Source organism: Balaenoptera ricei, chromosome 7 (assembly GCF_028023285.1).
Source record: "Balaenoptera ricei isolate mBalRic1 chromosome 7, mBalRic1.hap2, whole genome shotgun sequence".
Lineage (NCBI taxonomy): Eukaryota > Metazoa > Chordata > Mammalia > Artiodactyla > Balaenopteridae > Balaenoptera > Balaenoptera ricei.
Window position 1 is genome coordinate 50,764,455 of NC_082645.1, and position 14,303 is coordinate 50,778,757.

At 47.6% G+C, this 14,303-nt stretch overlaps 1 protein-coding gene across 1 annotated transcript; it reads left to right on the top strand.

Annotated features, from left to right (window-relative positions):
- The first annotated feature begins 503 nt into the window (after positions 1–503).
- TBR1 (T-box brain transcription factor 1) lies at positions 504–8,133 on the top strand. Its single transcript, XM_059927165.1, has 6 exons — positions 504–1,195; positions 1,787–1,941; positions 2,297–2,418; positions 3,044–3,202; positions 4,164–4,225; positions 7,278–8,133. Exons 1-6 carry the CDS (start codon positions 504–506, stop codon positions 8,131–8,133), a joined length of 2,046 nt encoding a protein of 681 aa, XP_059783148.1.
- The last annotated feature ends 6,170 nt before the right edge of the window (positions 8,134–14,303 follow it).

The window sequence follows — 14,303 nt, forward strand, 5'->3', positions numbered from 1 at the left end:
CTCCAAAGGAGGGAGGTGGGGGGAGAAGGTAGGAAAATGTTTAGTAAATTGCACATCTTTGAATCTTCCTAAAGCAGTGGTCACAAAGCTTAAAGGTGACACAACAGTGCTCACGTAAAACTAACACACGTTCCCCACCCCACCCCCAAGCCAACAATAAAATCATCCCCTTCAGTTTGCCATGATCGCAGCGACCAGGAGCCAGGTGATTATCCTAATTAATGTCTATCTAATTAAATTACTGTCAGCAGTTAACCAATGGCAGGAGCCGTTTCATCGGCTGCACAAGCAGCAAGATCAAAAGTGAGCCTTTTCTGATTGCTGCATAGTGTCAATTGGCCAATCTCTTCTCCCAGGGAAAAAAAAAGTAAATCAAACCTTTGAGAAGCATTTGCTGGTTGAAGTGCTTTCTGTCTAGTGAGGGGGTCTGTGGATTTCTAGTTTATGATAAATAGGACTTTAAAAACCAGGGACGGGAGGGCGAGTGTTCAGGTTCCAGAGCTATGCAGCTGGAGCACTGCCTTTCTCCTTCTATCATGCTCTCCAAGAAATTTCTCAATGTGAGCAGCAGCTACCCACATTCAGGCGGATCTGAGCTCGTCTTGCACGATCATCCCATTATCTCGACCACTGACAACCTGGAGAGAAGTTCACCTTTGAAAAAAATTACCAGGGGGATGACGAATCAGTCAGATACAGACAATTTTCCTGACTCCAAGGACTCACCAGGGGACGTCCAGAGAAGTAAACTCTCTCCTGTCTTGGACGGGGTCTCTGAGCTTCGTCACAGTTTCGATGGCTCTGCTGCAGATCGCTACCTCCTCTCTCAGTCCAGCCAGCCACAGTCCGCGGCCACTGCTCCCAGTGCCATGTTCCCGTACGCCGGCCAGCACGGACCCGCGCACCCCGCCTTCTCCATCGGCAGCCCCAGCCGCTACATGGCCCACCACCCGGTCATCACCAACGGAGCCTACAACAGCCTCCTGTCCAACTCCTCGCCGCAGGGCTACCCCACCGCCGGCTACCCCTACCCACAGCAGTACGGCCACTCCTACCAAGGAGCCCCGTTCTACCAGTTCTCCTCCACACAGCCCGGGCTGGTGCCCGGCAAAGCGCAGGTGTACCTGTGCAACAGGCCCCTTTGGCTGAAATTTCACCGGCACCAAACGGAGATGATCATCACCAAACAGGGCAGGTAATGGCTACGTTCTTGGCTGCCGCTGCTCCAGGCGCGCTCCGGGGGCAAGTGCACCCGGCTTGTGACCGCCGCGGCAGCGAAGATTTGGGGTCGGGAGCGGAGTGGAAGGCGCTCTGGCGCGTCCTAGAGTTGGCTGGTGTTGGGAAAACGGAAAGTGGAAGGTCTAGCCACCGCGGTGATGTCGGGGAGGGGGGTCCCGCTCTAGAAAGGTGGTCGGAGAGCCAGGCAGTGGCCGGAGAAAGGAGAGCGAGAGAGAGAGAGGGGGAGAGCCCTGGCCGGCGGCCGGGAGATGGGAGGGACGCATCAACGCCCGATGCACCGACAGGTGGAGATTCGGGTCGCCAATCTCGCTTTCCAGCTGGGCAGTGCTACCTGCCGACTCCCCACTCCAGCTCACCTGCCGACTCCCCGACTTCAGCCCCACTTCTTTTCCTCCGCCACCACCCCTTTTCCAACCCAGCAAACATTCGCTCATTGACGCTGAGAGAACAAGTTTTGCTTTGCTATCTGGCGCCTCGCTTCTTGCATTTAATCTTTAACATTTATGTTTTTCCCCCTTGTTTTCTCCCCCCTTCCTAATTTAAATAGGCGCATGTTTCCTTTTTTAAGTTTTAACATTTCTGGTCTCGATCCCACGGCTCATTACAATATTTTTGTGGATGTGATTTTGGCGGATCCCAATCACTGGAGGTTTCAAGGAGGCAAATGGGTTCCTTGCGGCAAAGCGGACACCAATGTGCAAGGCAAGTCCTTCCAATTAACACGTTTTCCTGACACTTATTTAGGTGAGAATGATTAATTAAAGCCTTTGTGGACTGGCTCGAGCGACTTTTAAAACGATCGGCCAATGACTTCTAAAAGGAAACGAGGGGGATAGGGGGACAGACTGAGCCGCGAGAAGGGGGAGGATTATGCAAAAGCTATTTTAATCATCCCAGTTAATAGGAAGAAAGCGCGGCCTAAAAAAGCCCCGGCTAATGGGCCTCACAGTGGAATAAGGGGTGTGCGTATGTGTATGTGTGTGTGTGTCCTACGTGGTGAGGAGTTGGGACTGGGCAGTGCCCGGGGCACATGTAAACAACTTGTTTCTTTCTCTAGGAAATCGGGTCTATATGCATCCGGATTCCCCCAACACGGGGGCTCACTGGATGCGTCAAGAAATCTCTTTTGGAAAATTAAAACTTACAAACAACAAAGGAGCTTCAAACAACAATGGGCAGGTCAGTGGCTCAAGCGCTCATTTCTCCCTCTCTTTCTCTCTCTCTCTCTCTCTCTCTCTCTCTCACACACACACACACACACACACACACACTCACTTTTACATACTCGTCCCTCCCTAAGATCCAGTTCATCACTTTAAATCAACATGAGAAACTGGACACGTTTCTTTGCTTCATTAAAAAAGACTTCTAAAAAATTCTATTTCCATCCTCCAAAATTATATTAAACAATCTACAAAGTTGTTCTTGTCCCCCCCCCCCTCACGCCCAATTCCCGAGTTCCCAACCTTCCCAAGTACAAATACTTGGTTGATTTTGAGAAGGAAACGCGCAGGATCTGCAGGTTGTGAAAATCTTTGTTTCTCCTTAAAGGAGGACTGGGAGAAGGGCCCTGAGGATCGCGCGGTCGGGTTTGGTTTTCCTCCCGTGCTCGGGCGATCCGTGCTCCGGGACAGCGAGGGCTGGTGTGCCCCAGCCAGCTAGTCACCAGCCGGGCGAGGCCCGCTGCCAGTTAGTAGGGGCGACGGGCTCCTTGCAGCCTCCGCGCGGCCCGCGGCGCAGAGCCCCGCGCACGCCGGCCGCCTTAACGCGCCGCTCGTCGCTCCCCTTTCTCTCCGCCGGACAGATGGTGGTTTTGCAGTCCTTGCACAAGTACCAGCCCCGCCTGCATGTGGTGGAAGTGAACGAGGACGGCACGGAGGACACCAGCCAGCCCGGCCGCGTGCAGACATTCACTTTTCCCGAGACTCAGTTCATCGCCGTCACCGCCTACCAGAACACCGATGTAAGGAGGCCTGGGGGCTGGGCGCGCGGCGGTCGGCACCGGCTTCTCCAGGCCCGCGCCACTACCCCTGGCCATCCCCGTCTCTGGCACTAACGTCAGCCGCAGCTGGCTCTGCTGAGCCTTTTAGGCGTAGGGCTAGGGGCCTGCTGGGCACCTTCCCTAAATACCTAGCCGGTGGGAAAACGCTTCCTATTCGTCTCCGTCGCGGGTCACCCGGGCCACCTTTAAGGTGACCAGCATTTCTAGGGCCTCTTGGGAATTTTTATTTAGTTTTCAAACATCACTTTCTGGGTGATCCAAAGAAACCCACATTCATGTACTTAAAAACTACAATAAATTACTGGGGGCTACGAAGTGAGTTTTCTAGCACTTTGAACTTAAGCATTTGCAAGTTTGCAGAAACTTATTTTACTACTGTTGATTTGACTACTAGAAGTGATGGTGTTTTTTAAAAACTTAAATGAAAATATTAGAAGTTAAAAATATGCATTTATTTTAAATCAAAACTGATTTTAAGATGCAACTTGTGGGTTCTTCAAGTTGTGTATCAAAAGCGACCAACTTTAAAAAATATGATGAAACATTTAAGATACGCAACATTTTTTAGTGATGAATTCAAGTGCCCCTTAAAGATTTTTGCCTGAGTAAGTGCATTATGTAACAAGCATTTTAAAAAATGAGCATTTGAACCAATTTAGAACACATGGGAGAGCTAATTGAAAGCAATTCTTTAGTTTTAGTCACCATTAATTTAAACATGTTCCTCATAACTTTCATCATACTTTCTTTTTTTTCCTTTCCACCCATTCCCTCAAATTTTTCAGTTAGGGAAACTTTGCTATTTAATGAAATTGTGGGCCATAAGCCCCTGTAAAAAGCGGCAGATGACATATCCTTAAACAAACACCCAATCCTCTGTATACAATGTAAAATCGTATTAATCTTTTTTTCTCTTTTCCAGATTACACAACTGAAAATAGATCACAACCCCTTTGCAAAAGGATTTCGGGATAATTATGACACGTAAGTAGTTTTGCACCTTCTCAAATTTGTGGAATTGGGCTTTAGGTCAAAGGTGGATTGCTTTGTACAAGGCTTTTGGAAGCTAGAAAGTGTGAAGACAGGGTTGTTTTCGAGGTTTTCCTTTCCTTTCTGTCGGCTCCCCTTCTCTCTGGTGACCTGGCTTAGTACTTCTGCGGTTTTGGTGAAAGGTTTCCTCCGCCTATTTTTAGCTTTTGCGTGAATTACAAAGTTGTTGGCGGGGCTCGGGGACTGGCTGGCTGGGGAAGCCGCCCTGGTTCCCGGGTGCGCGAGTTGTATGTGGCACTGCAGATGCTCAGCTCAGATTGTCTGTGTCTGAAACCGCCCGAGTCTGCCTGAAAGTGCATGTGGCTCTGGCAGTTGTTACAGTCTCCTTGGCATATGTGACTTTTATTTACCCATTTCCAAGTTTTGTGTAATAGCTTTTCCTGTGCAAGTTTACTATGGACTGAATAAAAATGTGCACCCACTACATACAAGTTCACGAGCACAGCCGATACTGCAGTCACTTCAGGCTTTGGGAAGGACCCAGGTTCTGTTGCTGTGTATTATTTATGCTTCAAAAGAAAAATATTTCCTCTTATCGTTTGTATCTAGGTGCGTTTTAATTAAATGTGTTGGTTCCCTTTTCTCCAGGACTCCCTTACCTATTTCCATTTCTTTTCTATCAAAATGCTGTCCTCTGGGGGCAACAGTAGGTGTAAACTGAATACTTCCTGGGCTTGTTTTAGCGTTCTTGCTCAGAGCCCAGGTATAGTGCCTAGGAGTTCAGATAGAGTTATACAGCAAAATCTAAATCTGGATTGTGGTGATCCCTTCACTTTTTTCTGACCATAGAAGGGAAGGATACATAAATTTTGATTTCATGGCTTGCATTAAGTGCTTGGGATAGAACTACAAAGTTGAAGCTGTCTTTGACTAGGAATAGATTAAATTTGTGGAGGAGACAAATGGCTACCTCCAGGTAGATACCAAACTTCCCTCCTGATATTTTTATAACAAATTGAAAAGACAGTCATTGATGGTACTGCCTGTAACTGTCATGTGCATCCCTCAAAAGTGGTCCAAAGGAAGCAAGCCTCATCAGTGTGATTCCCCAGAAAAAAAACTTGGCTACTCTGGTCCTTCCTCACAATCTAAAAAAGGTGGGCTCAGCACAGTGGAAAGTGTGTGGCCCATGAGACCAGAGATATTGGTCTCTGTACTAGGGGGTCTTGTAGATTTTGAGCTTTTAATTCTGCTGTGAACATCTGTTCCAAAGCATTTATTTTGCACAAATCAATTCAGTAATCCCAAGTGGGTTGGGACCTGCATGGGCATACAAACTGTATCTTTTGCAGATTGTTTTTTTTTTTTTCTTTTTAAAATATTGTGGTGGTAAACAGAGACGATATTTGCACCTTGCTGGTTATGTTCCCTTCCTGCCTCCCTCTACTTGTTCTTATTTGAGGCTGGAATTAAATTTCAGGAGGGAAATTTTGTGCCGTAAGCAAACTGCACCTGAGCAGCCACAGCATAACCCTCACCTGCCCCTCTTCTGGCTGACTTCTGTTGGAAAAAACCACTTCCATTTGGTTCTTAAATCACTATATATTTCTCATAAAAAGCTTCTTTAACTATACAGGTGGATATCTTAGACATTTATAGGTTAGAGAAGAGTAGAATGGTTTATGACACTCCCTTTCCACTGTTAATGGTGGTTATTTGGGCCTGGCTCACTTTTGGAGAAACAGGGAGAGCAATAAAGAGTTCAGGGGGGCCAGGGCGTTTGCTTGGCCACTCACCAGGGAATCTCCTCCCCAAAGGATTGAGGTCTGACAAGACTGAGGCTCTCTTTCAAAACAGTCTGTTGATTAAAGATTAAAACATTTATGTGTGAGCTAAATAAAAAGGGAGGCATGTGTGTATGTGTATGAGAAAATACTTCGACCAATCTTGATCCAATCTCTGGTTCCTTCCCAATTCGAATGGGATTTTCTAGGCCCAGGGCCTACAGCTAATCTTTGACTATTTTACTTAAGGTAATTCTTAGTAACACAATTACTGTATGTGATTGGGCAAGTTATTTAACTTCCCTTTCCCTCAGTTTCTTCACCTGTAAAGTGGGATAATAATGGTACCTAACTTGGAAAATTGTTGTGATGGTTAAATAAATTACTGTCTGTACAGTCCTAGACAAGGGTGCCTGGTACACATAATCAAGTTGTATAAGGATGGGCTATTATTAGTGGGAGATTGCTTGGCGGAGGTTGATAACTGTAGTTTAAGAGTTTGCCCCCCAAGTTGTTGTTGCTGTTGTTTTTAACCAGTAAGAGATCAAAAGCTGGGGAAAGAAGGTCAGAGTAAAGAATGCTTTTTCTTTGCAAAAGAATTTTACTGATTGATGACTTTGTTTCCAAGTAGTAATTCTTGTTCGTATTACGGGTGGGGGGCGGGGGGGTTGAAAGCTCACACGGGGAAAACAAGACAGTAAGTCCTGCGGAGGCTTCCAGCAGTAACCCTCCGGGTCTCAGCAGACTGGCGAAGACCAGTCCGATGCTTATCAGTACCTGGGGGGCCCGCGTGTCTGTCAAATGGAAGAAAGCGGTCTTAAAAGGGTGGAAGTGGGTGACTTGTTTAGAAATTTCGCTCAGAAACTCTCACCGAAGAAGAAAGGCCCACTGGGCAACACCTTGGTTCCTGGGTAAATCTGCCTCAATGTGTACACATAGAGTGGAGAACTGGGATGAGAATCCCCTGCTGTGCTCCTCTCTCAGGCCCCCTGTGCACCTGGCGAGAGAGCGCAAGAGAAGAGGGAAGCCTTCCTCTTCACCTGTATCATTTTTAGGTCCCTGAAGAGACAGATTGATTCCTTTATAATTTCACGATTTATTTTGGAGAGGATGCAGGTCTGTGACCTTTTGTCTGTCTCCATCCTGGACGGCAGCTTACACGTGGAGATGGTGCGGGTGGGCGACCAGGGGTGGCCTTCCCTTTTGCCCCCCGAAGGGACCTGGCGCCACCCTTCGGTTCTCTCTCTCTCCCTCCCTCGCAGGATCTACACTGGCTGCGACATGGACCGCCTGACCCCCTCGCCCAACGACTCCCCGCGCTCGCAGATCGTGCCCGGGGCCCGCTACGCCATGGCCGGCTCTTTCCTGCAGGACCAGTTCGTGAGCAACTACGCCAAGGCCCGCTTCCACCCGGGCGCGGGCGCGGGCCCCGGGCCGGGCACGGACCGCAGCGTGCCGCACACCAACGGGCTGCTGTCGCCGCAGCAGGCCGAGGACCCGGGCGCGCCGTCGCCGCAGCGCTGGTTTGTGACGCCGGCCAACAACCGGCTGGACTTCGCCGCCTCGGCCTACGACACGGCCACGGACTTCGCGGGCAACGCGGCCACGTTGCTCTCGTATGCGGCGGCGGGCGTGAAGGCGCTGCCGCTGCAGGCGGCCGGCTGCACTGGCCGCCCGCTCGGCTACTACGCCGACCCGTCGGGCTGGGGCGCCCGCAGCCCCCCGCAGTACTGCGGCGCCAAGTCGGGCTCGGTGCTGCCCTGCTGGCCCAACAGCGCCGCGGCAGCCGCGCGTATGGCCGGCGCCAACCCCTACCTGGGCGAGGAGGCCGAGGGCTTGGCCGCCGAGCGCTCGCCGCTGCCGCCCGGCGCCGAGGACGCCAAGCCCAAGGACCTGTCCGACTCCAGCTGGATCGAGACGCCCTCCTCCATCAAATCCATCGACTCGAGCGACTCGGGGATTTACGAGCAGGCCAAACGGAGGCGGATCTCGCCCGCTGACACGCCCGTGTCCGAGAGCTCGTCCCCGCTCAAGAGCGAGGTGCTGGCCCAGCGGGACTGCGAGAAGAACTGCGCCAAGGACATAGGCGGCTACTACGGCTTCTACTCGCACAGCTAGGCCGCCCCTGCCCGCCTCGGCCCCGCGCCCCGCCGCGGCCGGGCCCCCGCCAGCCCCTCGCGCCTCTCCCCCTGCGCCTCCTGCCCACGCCCCACTCGCGCGCCCCCTCAGTTTGTTTGACCCTCGAACACCGTCTGCAGCGGATTAGTACAGGTCTCCGAGTGCAATTTTAACCTTTTTTTTCTTTTTCTTTTTTTTTTTTTTTTTTGCACAGCAGTTTCCGCAGTTAGCGCACCGACCTTCAACTTGGCTGTAAACCTTTTGGTTTTCCTACTTACGAACCTTCTGTGAAGTTATCCTCCCAACAGTTCCCCTCCCCCTCGTCTTTTTCTCACCCTCTCCTTCCCTTTCTGGTAATGAAACTCTTCACCTTTAGGAGACCTGGGCAGTCCTGTCAGGCAGCAGCTATTCCGACCCGCCAAGTCTCGGCCTCCCCATTAACCGTAGGATGTTGACTCTAGAACCTGGACCCCCCAGCGCGTCCTTTCTTATCCCCGAGTGGATGGATGGATGGATGGTAGGGATGTTAATAATTTTAGTGGAACAAAGCCTGTGAAATGACTGTATATAGTGTTAATTTACTGTAACGAATGGCTAGTTTTTATTCTCATCGTCAAGGCACAAAACCAGTTCATGCTTAACCTTCTCGTTCATTTCTTTTCCTTTCTTTGCCTTTTCCTCCACACCCCCTCCCCTTTAACATTTTTTCTGGTGGGATAATTAACAATATTCTAAGAGGCTCTGAAAACTTGAAACTTGAAAAACTAGATAATGATGGGTTTCTCACTTCTCCTCAATCCATTGCATGAAATAATTACTCTGTGCCCTACTGCACACAAATAGCTAAGGAGAATCTGACCAAACACCTGTAAAGGATAGGTGTCTTTTCATAGGCAAGTCGATTAAGTGGCATGATGCCTGCAAAGCAAAGCTAACTGGAGTTATATGTGTTTTACCCCTTCCTTCTAAATAGAATAGCTCGACATCAGCAATATTATTTTGCCTTATTTGTTTCCCCCCAAGTGCCAAATCCATTACTGGTCTGTGCAGGTGCCACATATGCTGACAAACTGTTTCTGAGTATCTTTTCAGTTCCCCCCTCCACCTTTATATGCTGTAAATCTTTGTAATGAATATTCTACTAATGATATAGATGACTGAATTGTTGGTAACTATAGTGTAGTCTAGTGAAGATGAATTGTGTGAGTTGTATATTTTACTGCATTTTAGTTTTGAAAATGATTTCCCCGCCACCTAGAAACAGCTGCAATTTGACTTCCTTGGGAAAACACTAGCATTAATGCAAGTAAAACTGTTTTTCCCCCTCCCACTAAGTCTTGTTATATTTGATAAGGAGCACTAATCCCCCTGAAAATAGATTAGTAGGATTTCTAATGTTGTGCAGCAAACCTATACTTTTTTTTGTATTTTAAAATTAATGTGAAATATGCATCATACACAATATTCAATCTAGATTCCAGTCCATTGGGGGGATTTTTTTTCCTGATAGGAATTCAGGGTCTAAACGTGTGTATATTTTGGCTCTTCTGTAAATCTAATGTTGTGATTTTTATATTTGTTTCGTTTTGTCTGTGAACTGAATAATTTATACAAGTACACACTCCATTGAGAAACGTTTTGTTTTTTGCTCGTTTGTATTGTCTGTGTATAACAAGTAAAATAAATCTGGTAAAATGCTATGGTGTTTGAAAGCAGTTTACAGTTTGAAAATAATTTAATTATAGATGATTATTTTTAAGGGTTAAGGAAGAATAGCCTGTCCCTACTCCAATATGGGGCAGTCTGTTTAGTGGGAGCTACCTCCCGTTTTCCTCTTAAATTTGTTTTATAGCACCACCAGTAATTACTTTTTTCCTCTTATTTACAACTACTTAGTTCCCTGTGAGTCGTTTCACTTTGTTGCACTCTTTTTTTTTTTTTTCAGGAAAATGTAGACACTTCCTTATATCTTTAAGTAGGAAATAACGTGAGCAGGAAAAGGAGGGTCTTTAATACGAAATTTAGAATTTCTTTAAATTTCACAAAGTCAGGAGGGAGGCTTTGGGCAAGAGAAGGGTGTGATTTAAATGCTTGTCAAAATAGGCTGTTGACCGCAGCTCTAGGCAGATGTCGAAAATTCCGGTCTTTAAATACGAGGCCTTGGAGTTGAGTGGTGAATCCGTAAATGAATACACAGGATGGCCTACATTTCTTGAGTGGATTGTTTTGGGGGGATTGGGAGGGGTTAGAGGTGGGGGAAGGACTCATAGAGCAAACTCGTGAAAGGTCAGTATTTAACCACTGAGCTTAAAACTTGCTTTAGGAGGTACCTGGGGGGCACCACTCGGTCTTTTCTACAACGGAACTCCTGTGCCAGTCCTGCCCAAGCCAGATCCCCATCCCTTGAGAAAAAAATGCAGAAATGTGGATATTCCAGCTGGGGGGTCGCTGCGTCTTAGTCAAGGTGTCCGCAGAGCTCTGCCTTTACCTCCTGGAGAAGCGATTTTTGTACTTTTGTGTCCAGAGAAACGAGATCCAAGAAAGAGGTGGAGAATGGTTCAACCTTCTTGCTTAGGCTGGGCCAGTCTCAGTTTATGGGACGAAATTTACCACCACCCAGAGATGGTCGTGTATCCCCTTTGCAATTTGACAGATGCAAAGAGGCTTCAAAGTTCCAATTAAAATGAAAATTGGTGGGGGGAACAAGACCGATTTGCCTTCCCTGGGCGATTTCGCCACTAGACGGCGTTCCGCGGAGTTTTGTCTGCCACACAGAAAAGCGAAGACTGATTTTCCTTTGTGTTTCTCCGTTCCCACACCTAAGAACTAAACAAGAGGACAAAAAGCACAAAACAGGGGGCCTGCGTGGCGAGTGAAGTGGAGCAGTGTATTCCTGCAATCACCCACTGGCCCTGCGCTCTTGCGACCTCGGTGCCGCCGAGCAGGAAGCGCACGTGCAGCCGGGAGGCCCCGGGGGCGCCCAGGCCGAGGGCGAGGGTAGCGGGGGCCGCGCTGGGCTCCCGGGAGTGAGCCTGGCGGTCGGAGCGCGGCGCCTGGCCAGGCCTGCCGCCCTCGGGCCAGAGTCACCGCGAGCAAAGGAGTCGGTGTCATGTGCGGAAACGAAGCTCTTAGAAGCCGAGGATAGATTTCACAGGAACGTAGTGCCCGGTACTGAAAGACGCACTTAGCTGCTATTAGGAAGTACTTAAAAAAATTGGGGAGGTCGTTTCCCTTGCAGCTCTGCACCATCTGCTGTGTGGACTAAGTCAGCGTGAGGTAAATTTGCAGCTCCGCGCTGCTCTCGGAGGCAGTGTGCTTTCCTGTCCTTTGCAAGCATGATCATTTCTCCTGGCTTCCAAGGAGTCTTGGGTGTCTAGTGAAGTGACACTGTCAATGTGTCGGAGAAGCTGCTGCTATTCCAAGGAAATCAGAGTTTGTTTTGGGAGGGCCTGCGGGAACCAGAGTTCGCGTCCCGGGTTAGATTTCGAGTTGCCTTTTTATCTCCGTGAGGGTAGGAGTCAGGGGAGGGACGGAAAAGGATGACGAATCCTCCCCGTAAACTGCAGATTTCCCCAGTTTTCCAAAGTGTCTTTTCAAAAAGAGAAAGAAAGAAAAAAAGGCGAGCGTGCGGCTAGCATTCTATTCTGGCTCCAGCCTTCCCGCCACTCGCATCCCTCGCCATCTTAGCTCCTTGCCCACCAGCCGCTTGGGGCCGAGCGCGGCGGGCAGGCGCCGCTCGAGTCCAGAGACGCTGCGCCCTGCGTTCTTCACCTTCGAGCCGGTGCCGCGGGTCAGGGTGGCCGGCGGGCGGGCACAGAGCGCGCTGCGGCCGAGGGCGTCCGGGAGCCCAGGCCGGCGGGGACGGACATCCGCACGAGTTCGGCCGGCAGTGGGGCGGCTCCGAAGGCCTGGTCTGTGCCGCTGAGCCTGGGCCCAGGCTCTCTGGCTTCGCCGTTGGGTGGCGGTGGGGGGCGGCTGCGTCCTGGCTGTCCCCGCCGTGGATCCAGGCGAGGAACGCAGGCAGGGATCCAGGCCGCGTGTCTAGACAGGGTGCCCAGCGTAGGTCCAGACCTGGAGTCCAGGCGGTTCTCCTGTTCCTTCCTTCAAGAGTCCGGTCCAGCGTGGCTCGCGGCCTTGACTCTGGCCTTGGGTGCGGCCCTCCCAAGCCGGGCAACCCACTAGGATTTAGGGCGTGAAAGCCTTTGTAGGCCTAGCAGAAATTTACTGGGTTTGTTTAAAAAATCAGGTCGTTTCTGTCTCTTTAGGACTGACTTAACATCCCCCGAGCTCTTAAAATGTTGCAATTTAGGGTCTACGGAGAACTTTATGAACCATCTTACCTCCTGCAGTTACATTTTCTTACAAATCCTGCTGCTAAAACTCACTGTGACCCACCTTTTTTTTTTTGTGATGCTAAGTATTTATCTTTTTAGGAGTGAGCTTTCAAGGATGTTGTACTTTCTGTTTAGGGTGCAGGCTAGGAACAAAAGCCTTGTTGGGGAGAGGCTGTTTACATTCTCGGGGAATTTAAAATGCACTGTAGCAGTATTTGGGCAACGTATTTGTGTACATAAGTGATTTTTATAAAATGTTCTGCTTGTCCTCTGGTGCAGCACCTTTTCTATGCGTATATGAGTTATTTTATCATGTATGCGTTTTAGCCATGGAGATAGGAAAAATCGCAGAGCTTATGATCCTGTATGAAAACAAACCAATCTAGATTCCTCCATAGGAAACAGTAACAATTATTCTCATTTTTAGGCAAACTTACTTTGAAGAAGTCAGCAACTTTAAAGACCAGTGATAAGCATTCAGTTTTAAAAATATTTACTCTGGTATGTGGGCAATTGCTTGGTTAATTTTAATATTTTAAAGAGTAAATGTTCATCCTAATGTCAGTAGAATCAATCTTTGAAAAAGTAGCTGAGAATTTTTAAGCAAGTTGAATCTCTATGATTTGTTGAATTTACAATTTGAGTGCAAGATTTAGTTTTGGACAGTCAGTTTTTCTTTTGCCAGAACAAGATGAGTCTCTCAAGGAAGACAGAGACAAGGTAGGCAGTAGGAAGACAGAGGATTTTAGGCATTGCATTATACTTGATTTAATTCAGTTGCTTTGAGATTTGTATGTCTTCCTGGTTCTGGTCTTCAGCTTGTAAGTTAGGTTGCAACGTATTTAAAAATATACTCACTTGAAAGAAAACCCCACTGCTTTCACAATAAAGTAAACTTGATGGTGTACAAGTCACTGGTCTCATCTGAGCTGATTATATCAGCCTTGCATGTATTTTACACCCACAGTATGGTTTGCAGTGGTGTTCAAGGCATAGTGTGAAAAATTTGATTTGAATAGTTCCATTAAAGCAATGGAAAAAAAAAAACCATGGCTTAATAGACCTTCTAGTGATAGATCCCCGTCTTCCTATGCTAACTCTGAAATAAATATGTGGTCTAGTATTAGGAACATAGCATTTAGAAGACCCTTGCTGGTAATATTTAATTTAATAAACATACTAACTGTGACATTATTAATGCAATGAAACTTGTACCACAAGCTGATTCTTTCAGGTTGTTTGACCTATTACTTATCACTAGATTCCTTATAAACATATCCTGTGATTTATAACTTGAATTTTATATTAAAATTATTTTGGATTTCAACTCTAAAAATATCTGCATGACAAGGCACTCATTTTATATACAAAGCATTTATACTTATGTATCTTGGCCAACCTTTTATGAGGAGGAAGATGGAATTTATGAAGGGAGAGCATCTCTAGGGATATGCCTCTGGTTATTTTGGCTAATATAGTTATTTTGTTTCAATACTAGTAGAAAAAAAAGAATATAAGGTTAACTTTAAGTTTTGGGACAAGAGCTATACTTACTTAGTATATATATGTCATATATATGCATTATATATGTATATACATATACACTAAGTTTCAAGAAATGGCAAGTTAATTGAACTTTCTGGTTGAAAGGATATTCCTAGCTCAATTTTCAACTTTTAAGGTGTATTTCTCTTTTATTTTGTCATTCCTAGTATGAAGGGGAAGGCATTTTTCAATCTTAGGATAATTCAGAAGCAATTTTTTGGTTCTCAGTTAATTCAGTCTCATCTTAAAAGTTCAAATTTAGCAAAGCACATGTTCCCTTGTTCATGCCAA

Bases quoted from the DNA above. Each gene is read 5' to 3' on its own strand.
- TBR1 (XM_059927165.1), top strand. From the start codon at position 504: ATGCAGCTGGAGCACTGCCTTTCTCCTTCTATCATGCTCTCCAAGAAA. The intron at 1,942-2,296 runs GCAAGTCCTTCC...TTCTTTCTCTAG, and splicing joins AGCGGACACCAATGTGCAAG to GAAATCGGGTCTATATGCAT. The intron at 4,226-7,277 runs GTAAGTAGTTTT...CCTCCCTCGCAG, and splicing joins TTTCGGGATAATTATGACAC to GATCTACACTGGCTGCGACA.